General features: G+C 42.9%; 1 protein-coding gene across 5 annotated transcripts in view; it reads right to left on the bottom strand.

Annotated features, from left to right (window-relative positions):
* ITPRID1 (ITPR interacting domain containing 1) overlaps window positions 1–24,059 on the bottom strand; it is a 520,073-nt gene that overhangs the window by 17,077 nt on the left and 478,937 nt on the right. For all 5 annotated transcript variants that reach the window (XM_086964782.1, XM_086964783.1, XM_086964781.1 and 2 more), the window contains exon 11: window positions 1,445–1,572. In XM_086964782.1, the coding sequence (XP_086820908.1) occupies window positions 1,445–1,572 (128 nt within the window). The remainder of the gene's footprint in view (window positions 1–1,444; window positions 1,573–24,059) is intronic.

The raw sequence follows: 24,059 nt of genomic DNA, 5'->3' as shown, positions 1-24,059 counted from the left end.
GTGATTTGATTGAAATATCAAATCATCATCCTAGAAAATGCCACTCTCCAATCTATTCCCTTAAATTATACTTAGTAGATTTTAATTTTGCTTGCTAAGGTTACAAAGTCTGTTAGAAGTTGTCCTTCGCTATCCTCACATACAAGAAGGCATTATAAAAGGGGGGGGGAGATGTACGCAACACTAACAGCCATGAGGGTGCAGGCTGAAACATCACGGAGCCACATGGTCGACTACATCAAACTCCTGTTTCCCTTTGAAAAGAGGTACTAGTGCATATTTCTACTACTTAAATTTGTTCTACCTTTTTTGGAGTTGAGCTCACTATGTAAAGAAAACAATATAAACACTACCACTGTAAATATATTTTACAAAGAGGTGTTTATTTTGTTTCCTAATACTATGCACACATTTTTTTCACAACTGTGTCTGTTGTGTTTCATCTTGCTGCAACCTTTTAGCATCTCCAGTTCATGCCTCATTTTGAAGTACTGTTTTGAACCTTTTTTACAAGACTCTAATTGAGGCTCTTTGGATGACAGAATGTATTAAAATAAACAAATTCAATGGAGTTCAGTCGTGAAAATGTGCTATCTGGATCAAATTAAAAAACTTGGATTTACGGGGCGCGTGCAAACTATATGAAAGCAAGTTTACTCAAAACCACAGTACATATCAATATTTGGGGTGAAACTAAAGATCACTGTGGTTTCATTTGTACTACCAAAAATCTTGTTAAAATTTAAAATATTCTATATGTATGTGCAGTGGTGCTGGAACATTTTTACAGAATGGGTTTGTTGGCGTTTGGCTTAACAGCACTATAGTCATATGGGTTGTAAAATAATAATAGTCTACAAAAATTGCAAGTGTGTCAAAGCAGTCAAGTTCATTCAGAAAGAGGGTGGGCGACAGAAGCGAAGGGGTGAATTTTGGAGACAACTATACAAAGATATGGATAAAATGTGGTAGGTGTAATTTCTAAAGATCACCTTTCTCAGTCAAAATAGCCTTTGTGTAATTAAGGGGCTTATTTAGCATTTGACGACTGGCCACCGGTCAAGCCACTATAGTGGAGGTGGCATTATGATAACCACTTAGCGGATCTCGGGTGACCATATGTAAGTTTGTCTGGCGGAGAATATGCCTTTAGACGAGGTGACACCAGGGCAAATTTCTTTTTTTGACTTTTTCTGATATATGTATTTTATATTATGAACACTGCTGAACTTTAAAAATGTATTTCACTGGTTTTGGCGCAGACTCTGTAATTGTCTTCTTCAGATGTTTGGAAAAAGGCTACAGACACAATATATGCTGAATTAAAACAACAAGTTGTTACAAAAATTACGAAATGAATGAAAATGCTTACTAACATGAGGTACACCAGCCTGCATTGCTGTGATTACCCCCATTAATCTAAAATCGAACATACTGTAATTACCTTCCTTCATCTGTAAAATCACTTGGCAGTAGAGTCTGCTGCTCAAACAGAAGTTGTTCAGTTTCCACAAGCTGTTCACGAAACTTCTGGCATGACTTTTTCATAGTTTCCATTTCATGCACTGTACACTATGGAACACAAACACATTGCTGATCAGCAATTTACAGATTTATCTAGACACAAAAGGGAGTAGTTTAATGCCTTCCGAATTTGACAATATCTGCTGACAAATCTTCTATGCTCTTGATAGGGCGAAACATATCTAACCGTATAGCCTGTTATCTGTCTGTGGTGATGAGAATACCCCGGTTTAAGGATGGATATGTGAAATTTACAATACAGATTACAAACCTCACACTCTTTAAAAAGGTTCAACGGTGCACGTTTTTTTACATAACAATTGCTGTGACAGCATAAGCCGAAAAAATCTAGTTATTGATGAGATTTATGTTTTGATTAATTGCTCGTGAATTAAACCGAATATGATTTGTAAAGGCTGTGATTATTTGAAGAAAATTACACAAACTTTGCAGAGGAGACATTTTGCAACTTCACACTTCCGTACAATGAAAAATTAAATGGCCACTTGGTGCAAAATTATTCTATTTCTTCATTATGCACAGGCCTATATCCTTCGAGATGTTCAGTCTCGATGAATAACTATTATGCAACAGCAAAGTGAAGCATTTACGTAAGAGTGCACAAAAGACAAGACGAAAGCTTTTCATTTATATTTTTATATGGACTGAAGTCGGACTGGCTACTTGGCGTTTTGGCATGCTGCCGAGCTGGGGGCTGATGTCACTGCGGTGGGGGCTAATTTTGTTGATGAAGACCTGCATGTGCTTCGAAATAAGCAAAGCAAAACTAATTTCATTCAGCACACGCAGGTCCCAATCAACAAAATCAGCCCCCAGCTCGGCAGCATAGCAAAATGCCCACTAGCCAGTCCGGCCCTGCCTGAAGTAATTTTTGGAGTTTCTCATAACTTGCCTCTTGGAAGAATAACATGAGTAAACTAGATACTTTGATGTGCAAAATTGCAGGGCCTGAACTACGTGGATGATCTAAAGATATCCTAAAACTGAATAAAGGAAAAACAACACATTATACAGCTAGCGAGTAAGAAAGAGCTGGTGTTTTTAAAAGAAGCATTACAGTTAAAACTTCTAATAAGTAACCCTGGTCGGTGAACTCTACTCCGCTCACGGAGTTTGTGGAGTTTCTTGCACACAGCGGAACTTGGAGCTCGCGGAGTTCCGAAAAACTCTGCTTCGCGGAGCGTTGTTTTGTTCCTCACTCGTGTTTACCATCGTCAATTTGGCGAGCGAGAAAAACCCACCTCCCGGTGAGATTTTTCCTTGTTCGCAATCATCAACCTCAAGGTGGCGAGCGCCAATGTGGAAAATAAACCTCCCAGTGAGATTTCTCAATGCAGGGGAGTGGCAGGTTTCTCATTGCGAGTAGTCTTGTATGCTCGCAACCGCTTGCATTGAGAAACTGCCCGTTATAGTTGAGAAAGCTGCTGCTCAAGTAAAATCTACTCGACTGGCAGAAAAGTTAAGCTAGCACTGTGCATGGTTCTGTTTGTGTAGTGCGGCTGAGTGCTTTTTTGCACTTCGCTTAGCATCTTGCAACTCTGCGAACTCCGCCCAAGGTTACTAATAAGTAGAAGAGGCAGTGAACGTACATAATTAAGGAGTATAACCCAATAACTGTAACAATTAACCAATAACAGCAGGTCATTTAAGTTAGAAAAAGTTGGGCAACAATGAACGTAAACATGTCAGTGACTCATTAGAGGTTGAAAAGAAACTAGAGGCTGTAGAGGTCAAGCTGAAAATACACCACTCATTAAAGTCCCCTATTTACATGTAGTCATTTTTGAAAAACCTCTTTAATGCCTGTGTATCAGGCTTTTAATAGCTTTGCTTCACTAAGCCAGAACTTAGCCAGAGATGCTGGGAGACGGAGGAATCAGGACACAATGGAATTGAGTAACAAGCCTTTGCAATGCAATCGCTCTCGCCTTTGGAACCTTATATGTATTTATCTATGAAGCACATTAGCCTGAGTGCTGAAACATCTACTGTTCTTTAAAATGGAGGAAAAGTAAGCACCAAAGTGCGTGACACACCAGATATGGGAACACATGCAGTGAAAAATTGCCTTTCAGCAGGAAATGGTATAGTCCAAAACTCTGTTTTTAATACAAAATCAGGGCCTTTGGTGGTTATACCACTGAAAATACAAGATTTGAAAAAAATATTATTGTCAACGGGTGTTCACTGAAGACAATTCTTTGGACTGAAAGCTAGAGAATTCAAAAGTAATTCTGGTATTTTACTGACCTCGGCTGGTCGTTTTCTATCAAGAAATTTAAATAGTGGCAGTTGCCCAAAAAATTGAAAAAAGAAAATCCCTCAGCAGAAAGCAATTCTTGTATTTTACTGACCTCTACTGCTTGTTTTCTTTCAAGACAGCTAAATAGGGGCAGTTGAACAAGCAGAAAGCAAATCTGATATTTTACTGACCTCTACTGGTCGGTTTCTATCAAGACAGTTAAATAGAGGCAGTTGAACAGAAAAAAAAGTCCCTAAGCAGAAGCAGACAAGTCTAGGGCTGCTCTCTAGAGCCTAAAAAGTATATACACATATAAGTATATACTAAATAATACACAAGAGGTCTCAAATGCTCCACCTAAAAAAACAAAATAACCTAAAGTCCAGACAACTGCAGGAAAAAAACCCAGCCACAGTCCCCTAAATTACATACCACTACAAGTATTGGAAAAACCAATAGGGCTCGCCTTTAATGTTTACCAAAGCTTTTTGCTAACCCTATTCAGCAACAATAAAAATAAATACAAGCGATTATATAACATTTTCAAAGATGATATATTTTAGCGCCTAATATTGTCCCACTCCTGTGAAAGTTTTTTCTTTAAATTGCATTTTATTTAGGCGGCATTGTCACCAGTTATCTCCTCTATTCTGCTGGAAGCATCTGCCTAAGAGCAGACAGGCAGGCATGAGCTGCATAGAAAGTGCCCACCGTCACCTCTCTCTGTCAGCCATATGTCTGAGAATAGTCCATGTCAGGCAGTGGTTGCCACCTCAAAGGCTCTCACTCCTGTTTCGCACCTGTTCATTAGTAGTTAATCTAGTTACCTTTCTGTGTATGTTGTAGGTTGCGCCGGCCACTGTGTTTCAGCCTGTTATAAAAGTACCACACCAGTGAACATGTTTGCTGAGAAAACTCTTTCTATTATAGGGGTAAATAAGCAGGTAGTGTTCTTCAGAACAACAGCAAAAAAAGTCAAATTAGTAATTGCTGCCTGGATTTAAAGATGCCCTTGAGGAAGAGGATTTGGTGAGTTTTCATAAATTCATTCGATATGTGGCTTTTATGAAATTTGAGTATTAGTTGAAGGGGAGAAGAACCCATTTTAAATAAAAATCACAAATATTGTCAGGGTGAACCACTAAACCACTGAGTAAAACTGTACTTAACCCCCTGGTAGTTTGGCAAAAATCAGTCAGGCATAACTTAAAGGCAATATAAAATGCACTTATGACGTACTTTAACAGTAATAAAGTAAAAACAAAACGCAGTAAACATCCCAAACCAATGATAAAATAGAGGATATTTTAATAAATAAAATGCCAACAAAAACAACAAAAATAATATAAGTAGAATAGGAGATATGATTTTTAAAGTTGTATTTAAATTGCCACCAAAAATACTAAAAGTAGAATAGGAGATATGATTTTTAAAGTTGTATTTAAATTAACGCCATAAAGCATAAAGCGGCAACCATGGGAATCTAGTCGTGCTAGACCAAGTCAAAGTCAAAAGTTAAGGCCGACCATGATAGATTGCTGGTTGGATACAGGGACCAGGTTTGTCTTCGAGGAAAATTTACTTCTGACTTACAAAAGTTTATAGAGAAAAAATGGTTATCGTCGAGTTGTCATTAGGGCAAGATGCATGCTTCAAGCTGCATCCGAAGCAGGGCTTGATGACAGCAGGCTGCTGAAGAGCAAGATCCCGGTGTGGTCAATGATGAAGGTGAGGAAGTTCCAAATATGTAAGGTCCATGCCCAGGAAGTCCTTGACGTCAATTGGGATCTGCTTGGAATTGGCCCCACAAAGGCTTCTATGTTCAGACTTGAAGATTTTTCTGGAAGTTAGATCTCCTTCAGTGGGGCATATAAGCATGCTGAGACCAACCAGAGATTTGATGTGTGTGGCTTTGACTGCAGCCCTGTTTTACCGGGAGAGGAGGTGTACACTATAACACCATTCGAAGGGTTCAGGAACTGGGGCCAGGACTTGGAGGTTAGGACTTCCTCCAACAGTGGCAAGCAGCAGTGTCCAGGGCACGTCCAGTTGGATATGGTGAGCTGGACAGTTGCAGGGAAAGAGGCCTGAGGAAGCTTGTTGTGTCCCTGTATCTCTACAGGAGGCCAGCCAATTGACCCTTGGAATTACTTCTGGGGTTCTAGGTCCAAAAGCAGGCAGGTCTACCTTTTTTTCAGGTTTCTTCAGAAAGCAGGGCAGTTCTTCTTCTCATTCTTCAAAGGTCAATGAGTGTTCTGAGGAGAGGTCTGTAGGGTCCACGTTTATGCACAATGCTAGGACGTGGGTGGAGGGAAATTCTTTGTCAACCCCCTAAAAAAAAAAAAAACTCCCATTGGGTTTGGAGCCAGTCCGACTATAGGGACAAAAGGAAGGCAGTCTTTTAAGCTAAGGAAGGGTGTGTGCACCCCCCCCCCCCCCATGCCATCCTGTCAAATGAGGGGACTCTCTCCATCCATTATAAGCTCTTTCTCCAAAGTTTGGAAACAATACACATTTCACCACAGGGAAGCCATGAGGGGTCAGGTGACAGCTGAACACTGGCAGGAAATCCTTTTAGTTTTAGGAAGGTACGTTACAATTTTCTAAAAGTGTAATTTCCTAAGTAACCGTATAGATTCAGACTTGACCACTATGTTGGATTGGACATTTCTATTAAAATTAGACCTTGGGATATTTTTCTAGCTATTCCAAAACTGAGTTTACTACTTATTACATGATATAGTGTAACCTAGTTCAAAACCATGGGAGAGCCAGACATACCACAGTGAAACATGAATTGGGAGGTTTTTCAATCCTTGGACATGTAAACTATTAAATATGCATGCCCTACCATTTAAATACCATGCAGTCTACGTTATGGGCATTTAGGCCTACCTTAAGGATGACTATAAGTATTAGAAATGAAGGATTAGCTCTGGCAAAATTTGTATTTTACCAGGTCGAATAATTCTCTGTGGGAGGGTGTTGTGGTCCTAGACTTATTCTAGCTCTGAGCTGTAGTACACTTAGGATGCCATCATGTGTAAACCCTGCATTAGACCTCAGTTATCAAACGATTCAAAGCAGTTTAAACCAGATACAAAATTACAGATTTCTGCGTACAGGATAGCAAAGGAGAAGTACTTTGAATTAGATGATTTCCATGCTAGCAGCCTGGCTGCAATATCTACATATTTCGTAAATCAGGTAAGAACATGGGTATACTCACCCCACAAACATAAATAATGTCAACTAGGCATGTGTGAATGCAGACTGTATACAAATGTTACCTAGAAGGAGTCTGCGCTCCACAATTAAGCATGGACAGGTGCATAGCGGGTACACCACTGATTCCGGATGATAAGAATGTAGGCGAAAAGTTTACAGCACAGGCCACCGACCCACCGACCCACTTTAGCAGAAAATCGAGAGATAGGAGGTCGAGCCAAATGGAGTTGTAGTAGTCTAGTTTTTTAATACGCTTAAAAAGTTCAGACAGATAGCCCTGCAATTGGCGACTTCTGCAAGAACTTATTACTAGCCATGCATGACGTCTTTTTATGAAATTGGTTTTATCCGTGCAAAGGAAATGTATTTTATAACTTGGATAACATCCTCTTGAACAGAGCATGTGATAAGAGCTGGTTCCATAGACCATAGACCATCGACTTAATCCAGTTGTCGACTGGCATTCAAAGCATTAGACCAGGCGTTGATCTTTTTAAGTTGAGGGAGATTAATTTTATTCGAAATAAATGACTTCGGTGTCGTTCGTACATTGTGCCATTCTTTTTGTATGCGTGTATTAAAAAAAAAACAGCTTTCTTTGCCAGTTGTTGTTCAATTGGGTTGAATTCATGCCCGATCTGTGCTCGGAAGGAATTTCGGGCCAAGGTAAATAGGGAACGGTAGAGTTTAATTTGACTATTATGTATTGAGTATTATTTAAAAACATGCCAAATGTGTCCAGAAATGTCACTGGTCCAAATGCAATGGTGGGAAAATGCTTAGCTTTTATACTTTTGAAAGTGGAATGAGTAATGTATTCTTATAAAACCAAAGTGAAGGGACATGATTTTTTATTTCAGAGCATACAGTTGTCGGATATGCCCTCTACGATCATTAAACCACACTCCCAAGTCGTTGTATTTATTGCTTTTGGATCACAAAGAGTACCAGGCTTGTTTTTTCGAAGTCTGCCATCATTATAGTTAATTTTCAGTAGTTTTAAGAGTATCTATTTATCTCTGTAGGCCAACTCCAGTTTGATTCAGGAGTAACTACATCATCAGCATAATGCAGAGATGTAATCGGATGAGAATTGTTTTTTTGCTGGATGTGAATTGGCTGCATCCAAATGAAGACTTAAGTTTGCAATATAAAGATTAAATGGCATTTGTGCTAGGAAGCAGCCTTGCTTAAAGCCTCGTTGACTGAGTATTTTCTTCAAAATCCTCTGGTTTATACCCTGGCGAAAAGTATCTGAGTTTAAGAGTTGAATTGCACATAAAAGATTATTTGGGATTTGCTAAAATCAACAAAGAAAGAGTATAGTAACTGACCATTGATGGTTTTCTTTTCCCCAGTCATTGACAGGGCATCACATTTATCTGTAATGATGGCTAGAGGTGTGAAGCGAAATTGGTTAAAAGGATTAAGGTTTTTATTTCATGTCAAGGGTTCAAAGCCGACCAGTGTTAAAGAGGCAAATTATTTATATTCCATGTCCAACAGAGCGATCAGACATTAACTGTTGTGAGAAACCATAGGATCTTGTTTAGAATTAGGCTGCAAGAGTGAACTGCGCTAAGAGGGTGGGATTGTATTCTATGTTAAGCAGGAACCCAATAAGCCCTTAAAAGCCGAGGCCCAAAAATCTACATCCTTCTTTAAAATAGCTATCGGGAGGCTGTTAGGCTTTGGAGCTCTGTCCACTCTGCTTTTCATAACACACTTTTAATTCATTCAGCACAATATTGTTGGATTGTAGAATTGCCTCCTTTCTGTGCGCTTAGTGGTTCTGGCTAGTTAACCGAGGCATCCTCATGATGTGAGGTAATGTGTCTTAATGAGACTTAGTGATGCATGCTATTTCCTTGTGCCAATGATTGCCCTCTCTGTACATGGTTGACGATTATGTAGGAGATCTATTACCTCGGAATGACCCACACAAACCAGGTTGCAGGTGAGTATATTAATGTATTAATATACGCTAAGGAGAGCACCGGGAATACGTCCGCGCTCTTCGCGGGCTCAGCACTCTCTCCACAAAATGGCGGTCATGCTGTACGTCGTCACATCACAGCGTAATGACTAGAGCGCGACACTACATGTCTCTCCCCTTTATAGATGGAACCAACAATGAAAAGTACTGTCTCCGAGTCTATCTGCTCGCTCGCCTGTTTACGTCCCCCATCTCATAGTCTGTGTACTTCGCCGGCCTTACCACTGTTCTGCCAGCACGGGTACATCTCACCGGGGACTTGGAAGCGTTCTCTATATCTTCTCGGGGAGATATCAATCCTATTCTCTCAGCACTCATAGGACTTTCCCTCAAAGGTGCTTCGCCTGTGCTTCCCGGGTGTTCCCGAGTGACTTGATCATCTTCCTTCTCCAATTCTTCACCTCGCTCGCCTTCTCCCGAGTTTGCCTCTTCTTCCCCAGCCGGGACTATCTCCGTAGGTTGATCATATTGGTGTTCTGCTTGCGGGCCTTCTTCTTTGGTCCACAGCAGCATCTTGTTATACTTGGACAACCGATCGTGGTACCAAACTTTCCCATCGCTCAGCAAGGCGGGCCTATTGTAAACTTCTTTTGCTTGCAACGGTGCACTGAACTTGCTGTCTCCTTTAATTTTCAACTGGGCCAGTTTGACTCTGACCCACCCTCCTCTCTCTAACTTTGCCTCTTTCACATTACGCCTTTTGTTGAAGTGTTCTGTGTATATTCTTTGTGCTCTTTCCAAATTGTGGTGGACTACCGCAGGTGACCATTTGATCGTGATTGTGCATTCCTTCCACGCTACATTATCCTTGGTGAAAAGGTCACGACCTCTTAGGATCTTAAATGGACTGTATCCTGTGGTGGTCGGGGTGATCCTGTAGGCTCACAACGTGTTCCTCAATTCCTTTTCCCAGTTCTTTCCTGCTCCTATCGCTGATTGTACTGAGCCCATGATCACTCTATTAAACCTTTCCGCTAAGCCATTGCCAGCTGGATGATACATCGAAGTGTGCGTGATCTTGATGCCATTCCTTCTCATGTAGGCATTCCATTTTTCTGACGAGAATTGTGGCCCATTGTCACTCAGAATGGAGTGTGGAATAACTTCCCTCAGGAATGTGGCAGTAAGGAACTTCAGCACTTTCTCTGTGTCCATGTCCTCTTGTATGTCTATCTCAACCCACTTGGAATACCTGTCCATGAGCACCACTACATGTTTCGGGACTCCCTGTGCTTCCAGCACCGGACCTAGGATGTCTATCGATAACTCCTCCCATGGGTTATAGGGATTGTCAATCCTTCCCAAGGAGGGGCGCATCAAGCTTTGTGATTTGTCCGCATTTTGGCATTGCACACACTCAAGAACATGTCTTTCTATTTGGCTATCCTTTGCCGGCCACCAGTACATCTGTTTCGTCCTAAGCTTCATTTTCACGATGCCCAGGTGCCCTTCTTGTAGGATGGCGAGTAGATGCGGCACCAAGGAAGTAGGGGGAACCACCTTATCACCTCTTAGCAAGAAGGTCTCTTGGTCTACAATGGATAATTTATCCCGCACTTCAAAGAACTTCCTGTGCTCTGTTTTCAAGCGTCTTCTTTTCTGGCCATCCTCGTAGTATGAATCGCTTGACCATCATGATGTCTGAGTCGTTCTCATATGCTTCTTTCCACTCCTGCACACTAATTACTTTTTCATGATCCTCCTGAAGGCTACGCTGACATCCTCTTCTTCGGACTAGTGTCGGGCCTCCTCCATGGCTGAGGCTCTGCTAAGATAATCAGCTACTTTGTTTCTTGTTCCAGGGATGTATTCTACGTTGTACCGGCAGTCCAACAATCTTTACGTCATCTTTGCAATGCGTGGGGTCGTTTTCGCTTGTCCACTCGACGTGAGTACTTTAACCAGCGGCTTGTGGTCCGTCCTGATCTTGAATCTCGTGCCCCAGGTGAATTGGCGGACCTTCTCCATGGCCCAGACTGCTGCTAACATCTCTTTTTCTATTATGCTGAACTTCTGCTCCGTGGTTGATAAGGACCTGGACGCGAAGCTGATGGTGGTCATTTCCCCATTCTTAGTCTCTTGCATTAGGACTGCTCCCAGCCCTCTTTCACTAGCATTTGTAGTTAGTATGAATCTTTCTTGTTGATCAAACCCACTGCTTGGCTGATGTCATCTTTGATTCTCTGAAATTCTTCTTGTGTCTCCTCCGTCCACCCGAAAGGTGTTTTGTCTCGGAGGAGTTGGCGCAAGTGGTGCGTCTTGATAGCAAAGTGCTGCACAAATTTACTAAAAAACTCGGCCATCCCTAAGAATGACCATACCTCTTTCATGCTTTTCGGTGGGGGTGCTTCACATATGGCTTTGACGTTGGCCTGTTTAGGGGTGAATCCTTGATCATTAATCTCATGGCCCAAATATGTGACGGTCGACATTCCAAACCAACACTTCTCCCATTCCGTGAGCCTGTTACGTTCCAAGACCTGCAACACATTGGACAGCTTTGCATCATTGTCTGCCTTGTTCTTGCCCATCACCAAGATGTCATCTTGAAAGTACTGTACCCCGTCCATGTTCTAGAACAGCTTGTGCATAAGCTTCTGGAATACTGCCACCGCTGATGCAAGTACGAAGGGCATCCTGCGAAACTGGTAGAATCCGAATGGGGTTATGAAAGACGTCATCTTGTGGTTTGTGTGGTGCAGGGCTATTTGATGGTAGGCAGAGGTGAGATCAATGGTGGAGAACCATTTCACCCCTTTCGTTTTTGCTAGCATCTCATCTATCCTTGGTAACGGGTACTTTTCAACTAATATGTTCTTGTTCAGTTCCCTCAGGTCCACGCACAGACATACCTCGCCGTTCGGTTTCATCGCTACCACCAGCGGTGCCAACCACTCCGCACTATTTATCGGCTCAATGATGCCATTGTCTTCGAGTCTCTGTAATTCCTGCTGTACCATCTCTCTGATTGCCAATTGGATGTTTCTCACCTTGTGGCACACAGGTTTGGCGTCCGCATTGAGGTCGATTTTGTGCGTACATTTTGTCAATTTCCCAACTTTACCCCCAAACACTGTGGGAAAGTCTTCCTTCATACTGGTGAAGTCAGGTTGTTGCTCAGGGCTGGTCATCAGAACTTGTGTAGTGCCACCCGGGTTCAGGTGTATGCCTAAATCACCTTGGTCGACCCATCCTAGAACTGATGGACAGACATTTTTTAGCTACGTATAGCTTGTATTCTGCACTCCGATCTTTAAATTCAAATTTCAAGACACAATAACCTACCATAGGAATGGGCTCTCCAGTGAAAGTGACTGGTCAGATGTCTGGGGGTTCCAGGTGAGGTCCCAGGTGGTTTTTGAAGCGTTCATCCCATACCATGCATTGTATTATAGTATACGGGGACTCTGAATCAGCCTTCATCTTTATCTGTACTTCTCCTATAACTAGATCACATTGTGGTTTCTTGGTGCAGTTGCAATTAATGCCTAGTATGTGTTCTTCTATGCATAACACGTTATCTTCTTCTTCATCTTCTACCTCTGCCTCCTTTGCAACGTACTTGACTGCTGGTCTTTTCTGCTTGCGGCGACACACTTTCTCAAAGTGCCCCATGATTCCGCAGAACATGCATTTGGCACGGAAAGCCGGGCAGCGTTTGTCATAGGCTGCATGGAAAGGACTACTGCACCTGTAACACGAGTTCCTACCATCAATGGTGGGTTTCTTCATTGGCGCTGGTCTGGGTGTCCACTTGGCCTGTGTTTTCGTGTCCCCTGCTGCTGCTTTGCCCATTTCCGGTGGTTCTGCTTCAGTAACCTTGTTGACCCTGGGCTGTTTCCCTTTTTGCCACCTCTGCGCACCTTTTAGATAGCTCTGCTTTCTTCACCATGCCTATAACTTCCTACAGGGTTGCTTCACCATTTACCAACAACTTGTCTTGGATCGCAGAGTTTGTGGTGTGAATGACAATTTGGTCTTTAATGAATTTGTCGTGTAAGTTGCAGAATTTACACGTGATTGCCAATTTTGTTAATGCTGCTACATACTCATCTATAGTCTCCCCCACTGCTTGCTTCCTCTGTTGGAAGTTGTACCTGTCTATAGACGTGCACAGCGCCGGCCTATAGTGGTAGTTGAGGTCATCAGTCGCATGTTGAAACACGTCGTCGTCAGCTGCTTGTCCTGGTGTGGGGACTAAATTCTGGAAAACTCTGATGCCTTCCGGGCCTAGGTTGTGGAGTAAAATTCTCTTCCTGCTTTTTCTGGTAAATGCTTCCCCATTCTCATCCTCCAACCTCAACCATTTTATGTTTTTGCTTCTCGCACTGGAAGAAAGCAGAAGGGTTTGGTTGGGGGCGGGCGGGTGTGTGGTCTTCCTCTAGGGCAGGGGAGGAGTGGCTTACCCATTGTTGGGTAAGCCACTCCTTGTTGGGGCCAACCAAACCAGTCATGCGCACTCTGCCATTTTAACCATGTATGCTGCAAGTAGCCTACACAGAGAAAATGGCCTCCCCATAGACGCCTTGCTGGTTGGCATCCCAACCAATAACAATGCTGCAATTGCAGCACTGTGATTGGCTTAGGGGAGGGAGGCAACCTGCGGATGCTTCCTGTTGCAGAGAAGACAATGCAGAAACAACGACGTGGGGCCAGGTCGGCAAAGGTAGGTTAACTTTAATTTTAATTTGAAATTAAACCTCCCCACTGCTCCCTGCGCGACCCCCTCCCCATGCGACCTCCCACCCGCGAGTCATACCAGCCTCGACTGCAATTGAGTCCACAGCTTCTCACCTTTCACTTTTTGCCATGACATAACCTGCGAGAATGGTCCAGCAGCATTTTCTTAAGGCCAAAGGTCTATAATTTTGATTGTTGAGTTCTGTAGTAGACGCAGTTCTGCACAAAGATTTACTTTCACTGTTTTCCAGAATTGACTGGTAGCAAGTCTTAGTTAGCTGAGTCACCAGGATCCCCAATTCATCAAAAATCTTTTGCCTCTGTATTATTAGGCTAGCTACTTTTTCTGATGTCTGTGTAACAACTGGTACCTCTTTTCTGTCTAGAACTGAAGAAGGGTGGAATTATATTGCTGTAGTAATGCTGGATGACAAGTGTTTTAGATCAAGGTATGCAGTTAATAGTCTAATGATGTTATCTCTGTTTAAGATGCCTTTAGTACTTCTTGATACATAGTCAGGATGCATGATTGTTATTATTTTAATATTCTCGTTTGTATCGTTAAGAGGCAAATTAATCGCACTGATGCTGGGTTTTAATAGTATTGAGGCCTTTGCTATTTAGTGAACATCTCTATTGGCCCCTTGGACAGAGTTAAAACTGGAAGACTTTCAATAGATGGCTATACATTATTTGAAGGTGTTGTTTGGCTTGTTCCTGTTTGTCAGCTCTTTCATGTATATTGACTGCTGAATTCGGTAATGCTGGTAAGGGTTTGGGGAAGGTGGCACCATATGGTTCTAAGTGTGATGAACTATTGTGTTACTGTTGGTATGAGTGCCCAGTGTGTCTGTTCTACACCTAATAAGTAAATGGTTGTTAATAAGCAGAGCTTCTAGCCTTAAGATGGCCTAGTTTGAAGATGTAACAGGTTATTCATTTCTGAGGGCTTTGACTTATTGCTAAAACACTTACAACCAGTGGCGGCTGGTGGGGTTTGTGAGTAGTGAGGCTGGGCTTGGCCAGGGGGTAGACTAGGCACGGCATGTTTAGTGACACAAGTCGTCATTTCCTGTGCAAATCATATTTAACAAAAATGAGATAAATAGCTGAATTTTTATGTTACTTATCTGTGAACAAAATGTATTCTCACTACCTGGATAGGATGAGTTAACAAGATTAAAAACATTGTTCAAATGAAATTGACAATTATACCCTGATGCTCTATATGCTTAAAATCCAAACACAGTATATGCTAAATACCAGAAACATGAACCAGGACGAATGCAGAACAGGCTATTTTATTGAGAACTGATTCAGGCATATAACGGGTTACAAACATGCTCTATGAAACATCTAAGGGCCATATATACCTAATCGCAGGGGCTCAAGTATTCCAGTTATCAAGAGACCAGAACTGATCGTATTAATCAGCCCACACAGGCCATGCCCACTAGCCTTAAATAAAATTTATGAATGGTTCCAGACCAGGCAGCTTGAGAGAAACTAGAGCAGCGTACATTAATGAGAACTGAAAAGGCTACTGTGTTAATTTGAGTCAGCTATATTATCCATGGACTTTCCCATACCAGATGTCTAATTTGGTGTGAATACATTTTTTCCTACACGTGACCACACGTGACCACTATATGTGCACAATGGAGCAACTATCACTTTGATTAGACATATCTAGCTGGGTCAACCTTTCTAAAGTGGAGCTACCCTTCGAGTTAGAGACTTTATCCACTTGGGGTATCCAACTTTAGAAAAAACCTTCAGATATTTTACATACTTATTAAATTGATTTTCGTGCTATCGCTTGGTTTAGACATCTTAATCCAGGCCTCTTACAGTTGAGCTATCCCTCTGATTAGACATACTTTTCTGCAACAGGCCATGTTATGCAGAATTATACCTCTGGTTACAGAGGTCATGCAATGACTTGCCTAGGAGAGTAGATCTACCAAGGTCTTACAGGCTGGCAGTGCTGTCCTTCAGGATACACTGATAGTGCATGCTTACACCTCAGAAAGCAGACCTGCCCGACTTATTGCACAGATTTTACTTGCAAAAAGCACTGAAAGAGAAGCATTTGCAAGTGAAAACACCTCAGCCCATCTGCAACTCGAGCTTGCATCACCATAAATTAGTAACTAAGTGAGACCCCTCTTTTCGAAAACCGTACTGAAGATTTTGCAGGCTCTTGCTCTCCCTCAAAATTCAGCAAAAAATCTGTGGGTTCTTTGGAAAACTTTCAACATTTTATAAGAAATTTCCTAAATGTCCTACACATAGAACAGTTGTTAAAATTTGATTTTCTGTAAAAAAAAAATCTGTTTGCCATTTATACAGCCCCTCACTATGACATTAATAAAAAGTAGCAGCGGTATTGTTTTACAACAGTCTCACAAAATCAAGCCTAGTCAAATGTATCTTTCAGATTACATTACACCGATTTTATAAATTCGAGTATGATTTGGCACTTGTCATAACTAGAGCAGGCCTCGGACAACAGGGCTATTGCTCCACTCTCACATACACTATTCCAGTCATAAGAGGCTGTGCACCCTATATGCAGCTCTGGCTATTTGTGGGACTAGGAGCCGGAATCCTGTTGGTCTGTAACATTCCCCGGAGCTACATTTTGCATCTACACATGAGGTTCTCAGCACTGTCCCCTCCCATCACTATTCTGGTGTCCGAGCTGAGCTCTTCATCATTACCAGAGTGCCTCGTGACAGCAGGCCCATTCCATCGCTGACCCATCCAAAACGCCCCTTTACAGGCCGGACTGGAACCATTCCCGCTGTACATCTCTCTAAGTTAACTAAACAGTGTTAAATCTATTGGACTCAGACTTAGCAACTGCAAACTCCCCATCAAGTGAAAGGAAAGATTGTCAGTCAGTTCTGAATTTTTAAAAACTTTTCGTAACAAAACCCACAACTGGCTGAATGTTTCAAACAGGCCATCTATGCGACAACTTTAAATCATGTCTCAATCAGTGGGGAAGAGAGTTACTAACAGAATTTTCAGTTTTTTCTCCCAAGATTCTACCACGGTAAAACAGATTTTCTATGACATCCTGCTCATTGCCAGTGAACTGGGACTGGCCTCACTCACATCGTCTGGACTCTGTAAGGTGCTTTGCACTGGGACTAGCCTCGCATACTCAGCAAGGGCCTTTGCTAGACAGCTTTTATACTTTTGAAAGTGGAATGAGTAATGTATTCTTATAAAACCAAAGTGAAGGGACATGATTTTTTATTTCAGAGCATACAGTTGTCGGATATGCCCTCTACGATCATTAAACCACACTCCCAAGTCGTTGTATTTATTGCTTTTGGATCACAAAGAGTACCAGGCTTGTTTTTTCGAAGTCTGCCATCATTATAGTTAATTTTCAGTAGTTTTAAGAGTATCTATTTATCTCTGTAGGCCAACTCCAGTTTGATTCAGGAGTAACTACATCATCAGCATAATGCAGAGATGTAATCGGATGAGAATTGTTTTTTTGCTGGATGTGAATTGGCTGCATCCAAATGAAGACTTAAGTTTGCAATATAAAGATTAAATGGCATTTGTGCTAGGAAGCAGCCTTGCTTAAAGCCTCGTTGACTGAGTATTTTCTTCAAAATCCTCTGGTTTATACCCTGGCGAAAAGTATCTGAGTTTAAGAGTTGAATTGCACATAAAAGATTATTTGGGATTTGCTAAAATCAACAAAGAAAGAGTATAGTAACTGACCATTGATGGTTTTCTTTTCCCCAGTCATTGACAGGGCATCACATTTATCTGTAATGATGGCTAGAGGTGTGAAGCGAAATTGGTTAAAAGGATTAAGGTTTTTATTTCATGTCAAGGGTTCAAAGCCGACCAGTGTTAAAGAGGCAAATTATTTATATTCCATGTCCAACAGAGCGATCAGACATTAACTGTTGTGAGAAACCATAGGATCTTGTTTAGAATTAGGCTGCAAGAGTGAACTGCGCTAAGAGGGTGGGATTGTATTCTATGTTAAGCAGGAACCCAATAAGCCCTTAAAAGCCGAGGCCCAAAAATCTACATCCTTCTTTAAAATAGCTATCAGGAGGCTGTTAGGCTTTGGAGCTCTGTCCACTCTGCTTTTCATAACACACTTTTAATTCATTCAGCACAATATTGTTGGATTGTAGAATTGCCTCCTTTCTGTGCGCTTAGTGGTTCTGGCTAGTTAACCGAGGCATCCTCATGATGTGAGGTAATGTGTCTTAATGAGACTTAGTGATGCATGCTATTTCCTTGTGCCAATGATGGCCCTCTCTGTACATGGTTGACGATTATGTAGGAGATCTATTACCTCGGAATGACCCACACAAACCAGGTTGCAGGTGAGTATATTAATGTATTAATATACGCTAAGGAGAGCACCGGGAATACGTCCGCGCTCTTCGCGGGCTCAGCACTCTCTCCACAAAATGGCGGTCATGCTGTACGTCGTCACATCACAGCGTAACGACTAGAGCGCGACACTACATGTCTCTCCCCTTTATAGATGGAACCAACAATGAAAAGTACTGTCTCCGAGTCTATCTGCTCGCTCGCCTGTTTACGTCCCCCATCTCATAGTCTGTGTACTTCGCCGGCCTTACCACTGTTCTGCCAGCACGGGTACATCTCACCGGGGACTTGGAAGCGTTCTCTATATCTTCTCGGGGAGATATCAATCCTATTCTCTCAGCACTCATAGGACTTTCCCTCAAAGGTGCTTCGCCTGTGCTTCCCGGGTGTTCCCGAGTGACTTGATCATCTTCCTTCTCCAATTCTTCACCTCGCTCGCCTTCTCCCGAGTTTGCCTCTTCTTCCCCAGCCGGGACTATCTCCGTAGGTTGATCATATTGGTGTTCTGCTTGCGGGCCTTCTTCTTTGGTCCACAGCAGTATCTTGTTATACTTGGACAACCGATCGTGGTACCAAACTTTCCCATCGCTCAGCAAGGCGGGCCTATTGTAAACTTCTTTTGCTTGCAACGGTGCACTGAACTTGCTGTCTCCTTTAATTTTCAACTGGGCCAGTTTGACTCTGACCCACCCTCCTCTCTCTAACTTTGCCTCTTTCACATTACGCCTTTTGTTGAAGTGTTCTGTGTATATTCTTTGTGCTCTTTCCAAATTGTGGTGGACTACCGCAGGTGACCATTTGATCGTGATTGTGCATTCCTTCCACGCTACATTATCCTTGGTGAAAAGGTCACGACCTCTTAGGATCTTAAATGGACTGTATCCTGTGGTGGTCGGGGTGATCCTGTAGGCTCACAACGTGTTCCTCAATTCCTTTTCCCAGTTCTTTCCTGCTCCTATCGCTGATTGTACTGAGCCCATGATCACTCTATTAAACCTTTCCGCTAAGCCATTGCCAGCTGGATGATACATCGAAGTGTGCGTGATCTTGATGCCATTCCTTCTCATGTAGGCATTCCATTTTTCTGACGAGAATTGTGGCCCATTGTCACTCAGAATGGAGTGTGGAATAACTTCCCTCAGGAATGTGGCAGTAAGGAACTTCAGCACTTTCTCTGTGTCCATGTCCTCTTGTATGTCTATCTCAACCCACTTGGAATACCTGTCCATGAGCACCACTACATGTTTCGGGACTCCCTGTGCTTCCAGCACCGGACCTAGGATGTCTATCGATAACTCCTCCCATGGGTTATAGGGATTGTCAATCCTTCCCAAGGAGGGGCGCATCAAGCTTTGTGATTTGTCCGCATTTTGGCATTGCACACACTCAAGAACATGTCTTTCTATTTGGCTATCCTTTGCCGGCCACCAGTACATCTGTTTCGTCCTAAGCTTCATTTTCACGATGCCCAGGTGCCCTTCTTGTAGGATGGCGAGTAGATGCGGCACCAAGGAAGTAGGGGGAACCACCTTATCACCTCTTAGCAAGAAGGTCTCTTGGTCTACAATGGATAATTTATCCCGCACTTCAAAGAACTTCCTGTGCTCTGTTTTCAAGCGTCTTCTTTTCTGGCCATCCTCGTAGTATGAATCGCTTGACCATCATGATGTCTGAGTCGTTCTCATATGCTTCTTTCCACTCCTGCACACTAATTACTTTTTCATGATCCTCCTGAAGGCTACGCTGACATCCTCTTCTTCGGACTAGTGTCGGGCCTCCTCCATGGCTGAGGCTCTGCTAAGATAATCAGCTACTTTGTTTCTTGTTCCAGGGATGTATTCTACGTTGTACCGGCAGTCCAACAATCTTTACGTCATCTTTGCAATGCGTGGGGTCGTTTTCGCTTGTCCACTCGACGTGAGTACTTTAACCAGCGGCTTGTGGTCCGTCCTGATCTTGAATCTCGTGCCCCAGGTGAATTGGCGGACCTTCTCCATGGCCCAGACTGCTGCTAACATCTCTTTTTCTATTATGCTGAACTTCTGCTCCGTGGTTGATAAGGACCTGGACGCGAAGCTGATGGTGGTCATTTCCCCATTCTTAGTCTCTTGCATTAGGACTGCTCCCAGCCCTCTTTCACTAGCATTTGTAGTTAGTATGAATCTTTCTTGTTGATCAAACCCACTGCTTGGCTGATGTCATCTTTGATTCTCTGAAATTCTTCTTGTGTCTCCTCCGTCCACCCGAAAGGTGTTTTGTCTCGGAGGAGTTGGCGCAAGTGGTGCGTCTTGATAGCAAAGTGCTGCACAAATTTACTAAAAAACTCGGCCATCCCTAAGAATGACCGAACCTCTTTCATGCTTTTCGGTGGGGGTGCTTCACATATGGCTTTGACGTTGGCCTGTTTAGGGGTGAATCCTTGATCATTAATCTCATGGCCCAAATATGTGACGGTCGAGATTCCAAACCAACACTTCTCCCATTCCGTGAGCCTGTTACGTTCCAAGACCTGCAACACATTGGACAGCTTTGCATCATTGTCTGCCTTGTTCTTGCCCATCACCAAGATGTCATCTTGAAAGTACTGTACCCCGTCCATGTTCTAGAACAGCTTGTGCATAAGCTTCTGGAATACTGCCACCGCTGATGCAAGTACGAACGGCATCCTGCGAAACTGGTAGAATCCGAATGGGGTTATGAAAGACGTCATCTTGTGGTTTGTGTGGTGCAGGGCTATTTGATGGTAGGCAGAGGTGAGATCAATGGTGGAGAACCATTTCACCCCTTTCGTTTTTGCTAGCATCTCATCTATCCTTGGTAACGGGTACTTTTCAACTAATATGTTCTTGTTCAGTTCCCTCAGGTCCACGCACAGACATACCTCGCCGTTCGGTTTCATCGCTACCACCAGCGGTGCCAACCACTCCGCACTATTTATCGGCTCAATGATGCCATTGTCTTCGAGTCTCTGTAATTCCTGCTGTACCATCTCTCTGATTGCCAATTGGATGTTTCTCACCTTGTGGCACACAGGTTTGGCGTCCGCATTGAGGTCGATTTTGTGCGTACATTTTGTCAATTTCCCAACTTTACCCCCAAACACTGTGGGAAAGTCTTCCTTCATACTGGTGAAGTCAGGTTGTTGCTCAGGGCTGGTCATCAGAACTTGTGTAGTGCCACCCGGGTTCAGGTGTATGCCTAAATCACCTTGGTCGACCCATCCTAGAACTGATGGACAGACATTTTTTAGCTACGTATAGCTTGCATTCTGCACTCCGATCTTTAAATTCAAATTTCAAGACACAATAACCTACCATAGGAATGGGCTCTCCAGTGAAAGTGACTGGTCAGATGTCTGGGGGTTCCAGGTGAGGTCCCAGGTGGTTTTTGAAGCGTTCATCCCATACCATGCATTGTATTATAGTATACGGGGACTCTGAATCAGCCTTCATCTTTATCTGTACTTCTCCTATAACTAGATCACATTGTGGTTTCTTGGTGCAGTTGCAATTAATGCCTAGTATGTGTTCTTCTATGCATAACACGTTATCTTCTTCTTCATCTTCTACCTCTGCCTCCTTTGCAACGTACTTGACTGCTGGTCTTTTCTGCTTGCGGCGACACACTTTCTCAAAGTGCCCCATGATTCCGCAGAACATGCATTTGGCACGGAAAGCCGGGCAGCGTTTGTCATAGGCTGCATGGAAAGGACTACTGCACCTGTAACACGAGTTCCTACCATCAATGGTGGGTTTCTTCATTGGCGCTGGTCTGGGTGTCCACTTGGCCTGTGTTTTCGTGTCCCCTGCTGCTGCTTTGCCCATTTCCGGTGGTTCTGCTTCAGTAACCTTGTTGACCCTGGGCTGTTTCCCTTTTTGCCACCTCTGCGCACCTTTTAGATAGCTCTGCTTTCTTCACCATGCCTATAACTTCCTACAGGGTTGCTTCACCATTTACCAACAACTTGTCTTGGATCGCAGAGTTTGTGGTGTGAATGACAATTTGGTCTTTAATGAATTTGTCGTGTAAGTTGCAGAATTTACACGTGATTGCCAATTTTGTTAATGCTGCTACATACTCATCTATAGTCTCCCCCACTGCTTGCTTCCTCTGTTGGAAGTTGTACCTGTCTATAGACGTGCACAGCGCCGGCCTATAGTGGTAGTTGAGGTCATCAGTCGCATGTTGAAACACGTCGTCGTCAGCTGCTTGTCCTGGTGTGGGGACTAAATTCTGGAAAACTCTGATGCCTTCCGGGCCTAGGTTGTGGAGTAAAATTCTCTTCCTCCTTTTTCTGGTAAATGCTTCCCCATTCTCATCCTCCAACCTCAACCATTTTATGTTTTTGCTTCTCGCACTGGGAGAAAGCAGAAGGGTTTGGTTGGGGGCGGGCGGGTGTGCGGTCTTCCTCTAGGGCAGGGGAGGAGTGGCTTACCCATTGTTGGGTAAGCCACTCCTTGTTGGGGCCAACCAAACCAGTCATGCGCACTCTGCCATTTTAACCATGTATGCTGCAAGTAGCCTACACAGAGAAAATGGCCTCCCCATAGACGCCTTGCTGGTTGGCATCCCAACCAATAACAATGCTGCAATTGCAGCACTGTGATTGGCTTAGGGGAGGGAGGCAACCTGCGGATGCTTCCTGTTGCAGAGAAGACAATGCAGAAACAACGACGTGGGGCCAGGTCGGCAAAGGTAGGTTAACTTTAATTTTAATTTGAAATTAAACCTCCCCACTGCTCCCTGCGCGACCCCCTCCCCATGCGACCTCCCACCCGCGAGTCATACCAGCCTCGACTGCAATTGAGTCCACAGCTTCTCACCTTTCACTTTTTGCCATGACATAACCTGCGAGAATGGTCCAGCAGCATTTTCTTAAGGCCAAAGGTCTATAATTTTGATTGTTGAGTTCTGTAGTAGACGCAGTTCTGCACAAAGATTTACTTTCACTGTTTTCCAGAATTGACTGGTAGCAAGTCTTAGTTAGCTGAGTCACCAGGATCCCCAATTCATCAAAAATCTTTTGCCTCTGTATTATTAGGCTAGCTACTTTTTCTGATGTCTGTGTAACAACTGGTACCTCTTTTCTGTCTAGAACTGAAGAAGGGTGGAATTATATTGCTGTAGTAATGCTGGATGACAAGTGTTTTAGATCAAGGTATGCAGTTAATAGTCTAATGATGTTATCTCTGTTTAAGATGCCTTTAGTACTTCTTGATACATAGTCAGGATGCATGATTGTTATTATTTTAATATTCTCGTTTGTATCGTTAAGAGGCAAATTAATCGCACTGATGCTGGGTTTTAATAGTATTGAGGCCTTTGCTATTTAGTGAACATCTCTATTGGCCCCTTGGACAGAGTTAAAACTGGAAGACTTTCAATAGATGGCTATACATTATTTGAAGGTGTTGTTTGGCTTGTTCCTGTTTGTCAGCTCTTTCATGTATATTGACTGCTGAATTCGGTAATGCTGGTAAGGGTTTGGGGAAGGTGGCACCATATGGTTCTAAGTGTGATGAACTATTGTGTTACTTTTGGTATGAGTGCCTAGTGTGTCTGTTCTACACCTAATAAGTAAATGGTTGTTAATAAGCAGAGCTTCTAGCCTTAAGATGGCCTAGTTTGAAGATGTAACAGGTTATTCATTTCTGAGGGCTTTGACTTATTGCTAAAACACTTACAACCAGTGGCGGCTGGTGGGGTTTGTGAGTAGTGAGGCTGGGCTTGGCCAGGGGGTAGACTAGGCACGGCATGTTTAGTGACACAAGTCGTCATTTCCTGTGCAAATCATTTTTAACAAAAATGAGATAAATAGCTGAATTTTTATGTTACTTATCTGTGAACAAAATGTATTCTCACTACCTGGATAGGATGAGTTAACAAGATTAAAAACATTGTTCAAATGAAATTGACAATTATACCCTGATGCTCTATATGCTTAAAATCCAAACACAGTATATGCTAAATACCAGAAACATGAACCAG

The sequence above is a fragment of the Lissotriton vulgaris genome, chromosome 4_1 (genome assembly GCF_964263255.1).
Source record: "Lissotriton vulgaris chromosome 4_1, aLisVul1.2, whole genome shotgun sequence".
Taxonomy (NCBI): Eukaryota; Metazoa; Chordata; class Amphibia; order Caudata; family Salamandridae; genus Lissotriton; species Lissotriton vulgaris.
Note: the sequence above shows the minus strand (reverse complement) of the source record. Positions and strands in the feature narration are given on the sequence as shown.